This window comes from Pyrgilauda ruficollis, unplaced genomic scaffold (genome assembly GCF_017590135.1).
Source record: "Pyrgilauda ruficollis isolate IOZ18807 unplaced genomic scaffold, ASM1759013v1 scaffold12, whole genome shotgun sequence".
Taxonomy (NCBI): domain Eukaryota; kingdom Metazoa; phylum Chordata; class Aves; order Passeriformes; family Passeridae; genus Pyrgilauda; species Pyrgilauda ruficollis.
The window spans coordinates 16,325,209-16,330,153 of record NW_024510321.1 but is presented as its reverse complement, the minus strand read 5'-3'; the positions used below and the strand labels follow the sequence as shown (position 1 = coordinate 16,330,153).

General features: G+C 45.0%; 1 protein-coding gene across 1 annotated transcript in view; it reads right to left on the bottom strand.

Annotated features, from left to right (window-relative positions):
• The window catches only part of SKIDA1 (SKI/DACH domain containing 1), a 2,443-nt gene extending 1,732 nt beyond the window's left edge, over nucleotides 1-711 (bottom strand). The window contains exon 1 of the mRNA XM_041490104.1: nucleotides 1-711. This exon is cut by the window's left edge and continues 1,732 nt beyond it. Coding sequence (XP_041346038.1) covers nucleotides 1-678 — 678 coding nt within the window. The 5' untranslated portion in view covers nucleotides 679-711.
• Nucleotides 712-4,945: the final 4,234 nt, after the last annotated feature.

Below are 4,945 nucleotides of genomic sequence, written 5' to 3'. Positions count from 1 at the left end.
ATGGGGACCGGCGGTCGGGAGCCGGGGCCGCGACGCGGCGGCGAGCGGGCGACGGGAGCGCAGGGGCACGCAGCCGCCCACCGCCGGCGCCGTTTCATAGTTTACGGGGGATTTGCAAGGCGCCCGAGCGATTTCTGGGTAGCTGTGGCCAGTGTATTTACTAAAAATGTGAGGTAGATGAGCGGCCGGTAGCAAGGCTGTGTCCCCCGGGCGCAGAGCTTTCCTCCGGACGGGCAGCAGCGGCCGAGGAGAGTCGCTCAGACCCAGCCAAAGTTTGTTCTCCTTCCAGAAGCTGGAGAAGGGGTCGGGAGAAGCGAGCTCCGGCCGGAGATCGGTGGCAGACAGCGCCCGGCTTAGTTTCCTCCGTTTCGTTTTAAGAACCCGTTCCGTTTTGCAGGATGTGTATAGGGCTTCCACGTCCTCTCTGGAGATCAGGGTGCATTTGGCGGCGTGGAAAGCGATGGAGTTGATGGCTTTGAGTTTCCTCAACTCCTCCAAGTCGCAGTGATGTTTTTTTACTTTTAAATGATCCATTCGCTTGTGCACTGTAGTTCGCGGGATGTTTTTGAGCAGGTCTGTAAAAACCTGGGAGAGTGCAAACATTTGCTTTCCTTTAATGATGAGGTAGCCGAGCCTCACGCCATCCACCTCTTCAAAACCCGACTTCAGGTCTCCCATTTCGTGAATTAAATTATTCCCAGCATTTGCAGAGAGAGAGAGAGATGAAAAAAAAAAAAAAAAAAAAAAAAAAAAAAAAAAAAAAAAAACCCACCCACAAAAAACCCAAAAGCCACACACACACAATCCTCAGCCAGATGCTGTATTTGTCTCAAGGCATCCTGCTAATAAAATATAACAAAGGCTGTTATTCCTGGTGAATGAAGTGCCAAACTTTAGACAAAATTTTAAAAAATAAATTAAAAAATACCGTGAGACTATAATCAATATATAATCTTAAAAATCAGGTTTGCCAAAGTGTTTCTCTAAGTTGCTGCTGAAGATCAGTACCTGTTCCCTTTCATTCCCTGCTTTTCCATTGGAAACTATGATAATGGAATGTGAAGGGAGGAAGAGAAAAGAAATGCAGCTGCTATTCCCGCCGCTGCTTTAGCTACAAATAAAATGACAGAGTGAAGTGAGCTCGTCCGGAGACACCTTCATCAATTAATTCCCCTAAAGCCAACGCTGATTGGACACTCCTGACAGGTGATGCAATAAAAATTGATATTCCACCCCTTCCCCCAAAAAATCTCCCACTAATTAGCATACCCTTATACTGCCACCTCCCCTCCCAAAGTAAATAATACAGTTAGTATATAAATCTTTCTATTAAACAATCCGAGCTCAAACACACTCAGCCCTCTCAGACTTCCTCGTCGCTAGCTTCGGAGGAAGGATTTGTATGCTTTTTCCCCCTATCGTTCCGTATATTTTCAGCCTGTTTTGGACAAACGTTGCTCTTTTGTGCATGCCGTGAATTTAAAGGACGTAAGTCTGATCGTAGCGATGGAAAATCCTTCGGTAACGTAGCCGCTTTAAACTAGCGTTTTATTCTGCATTGTGTGGAAAATGAAGCTTAGCGAAAACGTGCAGAACAGCTTGGTATTTCCCCTTCTGAGGCTCCAAAGTTAAATGTTCGGTTGTTAACGAGAGGGAGTACTTACATTTTCGAGTTTCTCTTGATTTTCCTCTTCTGCTTAATTAGCTTTTTATAGCCGGGTACTAAGGTTATTTTTGCTGTCTGAATATCACGGGTTCCCGCACCGTGATACTATAACACTTTTAACTGAAATTCTGCCAGTAATATTGCAGGAGGGAGGAGGAGGACGTGAGCTCACGTCAGACCCATAACAAAGCATAGATAAGCCAGAAATGTATACACTTTTCACGATTAACCGTGCTGGATCACGAGCTGGAATGTCCTATAGTCCCAGAGCCCACGTCAGGATTCCTGCGTGCTGATTGCTTCCAGCAGAGAAAGGAGAATGTAAAATATCCAAGGTGTTTCCAGGAGCCTTTACGTAATAACAAAAAAGTGCTGGAACACACAATGTACGATATTGCATCGGGCTAGGATGCTTCGAGCTCGCAGTTTGCATATTCCGCTCGGAGTAGCCCTGCCGAAGATTTTTGATGCTCCATTTATAGCAGCCCCTTAAAATCAATTTGAAGAAGCAGCATGAAGGTTTAACCTCTTCTTAGGAACGTTAAATTATTCGAGTGTCAAGAACGAGGATTTCGCAAATGTTGCGATAGCTGCATGCCTCTCCCTTGTCACGTTAAAGTGATGCTTGCGGTTTGCATGTTAGGCGCTGCGAAAAAAAAAAAAAATCACCAATCTCTGCCGTGCATCCAGTGTTCCGCTGGATACAAACACCAGCACTTTTATGTATCACTGCACATCCAGAATTAGACACATCCGCGAGATTAATGAGACATCTCATACTGCTGTGACTTGGCAAAAAAATCGACGGAGGAAAAAAAATCTTCAATCGCAAACGTCAATATCCACTCCGCGTGTTGGCAATATGGTGCGTGGAGTTCGTGTTACCCCGTCAGGTACAGCTAAAGAAAGCGCATAATCACTCTGTGAAAACGCCGTTTTGCATGACAAGGCGAAATGCAGGCAAGCCCCCAGTTTCACAGGAATTCGAGAGAGAAGTGGGAATTTGGAGAAGTGCATCCGGGAATGGAGGAAGTCTATTCAAGGGAGCCTCCAACTCGGAGGGCTGAGATTTGAAAAGTCAGCCCTGGACTACTGTTGCTCTCAGCGCAGATGTAATCGCCGCTGTTCAACTTAATCCATGTGTGTGCGAACCGCGATGCCTAGTTCTTCCCTCTGAAACCTAGGGATAGTATTCTCATCCGAGAAAGCAGAGCTACAGCAAATTACATTTTGTCCCTCGAATTAGAAAAGGATCATTGAGTGGATCTCGTGATATTTCAGCCTTTAAACGTAACCGAGAGGCAGCAGTGAACAATGCCTCGGCACAGCTCAGACCATCCGCGGAGTTCTCCTTCCCTCTCCTCGCATCTGGATCTCCCAGCCTTGCCTTTCTCCTGCTCGCTCGTGTGAGAGGCAAAAAAAAGCAAAGTTTCGAAAGAAAACAGCTGCTGGCGCTAAAGAGAAATCATCGTGGTCTTTCTAGAGCTAGAGACAATAAGGTCGTTTAAAAATTCCTCCTGATGTACTTATATGCTGCGAACACCCCCACCCCCTCCCTACTGCTCTCCTCCCCCTGCTTTAAGGTTAAGGCTATGGAGTCAACAGTAAAGGAACAGTAAACTCCGAGAAAGCTGCTCAGAAGACGTTACCCAAAAGCTCGATTGGCTGAAAAGTCCTTTATTTGTCAGGTAGTTCAGCTGGGTCGGATTCCCGTGTAAATCCACGCGTGCGTTTGCACACAGGGAGCCACGGGCATCTGGACCCGCACCCACATGCTGCCGGTGACAGCCTGGCAGAGGGATTCGGCAACTGTTTAAAAAACGTCCCTTTTAAAATTTTTTTAAAATTTTATTTATTTATTTTTTTATTTTTAAAATTCTGGCGCTACCAAACGTTTAAAACTAGTGACGGCTTTTCGGCAAACCTCGGGTTCCCGAAAGGTGCGGCCATGAGCACCGGGGTCGAGGCAGCGCCAGATGTCGGCAGGGAGAAACCCACCAGAAGTCTTGGGAAATGTCAGGCAGCCAACCTACACATCCCCACCGTATACTTACACACACTTTCGGTTGCATATCTTTCTCCGCATCTCACACAAGAGAGCTTTGTTTCTTTACTTCTCCATCATTTGGTTTGGCTCTTTTTGTGTGTGTGTGTGTGTGTGTGTGTGTGTTTGTGTGTGTGTGCGTGCTTTCCCTTGGCCATCGGCACACGTTGTGTATCCGGGGTCGTCTTGAAGCAGGCTGGGGGAGATCCTGATAAACAGCCGTCAGAGGCCCCTTGCACACGCACACGCACATTAAAGGCAGGGGACTTGAAAATGGATTTGCACGCACACAGGGGATTGCGATCAATAGCCACCAACATTTATGGCTTAGATTGTTAATGTGAAGGCTGGTCAAAAGAATGAAAATGAAAAATTAAAGGTGTCTGGTGTCAATTACATGAAAAGTTATGCCATAATTTACTTACTGGGATGTATGCCTGCCTGTTCGTGTGTCCATGTGCATGTGTGTGCAGACCCAGATGTACATGTAGCTATGTCTCAAAAGCAAGGGAATTTCTTTGTTGATTTTGTGGACTGTGTCACCCTCACTAGTGATCAAAGATGAACATGATTAAAGGAATGGATGTTTGTCTCACATTTCTTAAGATAAGGACGCCCAGAGATGCCCGGTTTTGCCAAATACATACACATGCAACTACAGAGAGTTGTGTGTATGGGCGCATACACACACAGAGGCGATCAATCAAACGTGCTCCTTTTCACGTTGAGTAGCGTGCAATTTGCAATCTACACTCTATAGCCAGTAGTATTTCAGTCTTAAAACTGTCTGGCTGAAGGATAAACCTCATTAGGAAAGAAAGAGCAAAATAATATTCATAATACTTTGCTGTAGACCTATTCCCATTTGTTGAAAATCATATACTTTTATTTTTGTAAACTTGTGTTAAAATATATATGCTCACAGGGAACTGCTTAGCCATGTCATTCCAGAAAGAAAACGTGTGTAACATTTAAAATACTGCTTTTACGTGATGTTTTGATTTATTTTCATAGTATGATTATGTTTAAATACCAGTGCAATTTAGCCTGACCTCTTCCTTCTGCAAGGTAGTAATGCACACACCATTTACAGTCTTTTAAACGTTTCATTGGGAAATGCAACAGCAATGTCCACCACCGGTTGTACTAATGGGGCAAATTCTGAAAATCTTCAGGAAAACCTAAGGGTCATGTGCGTTTTTGCAATAGGATTGCCACATTATTAGAGTATTATT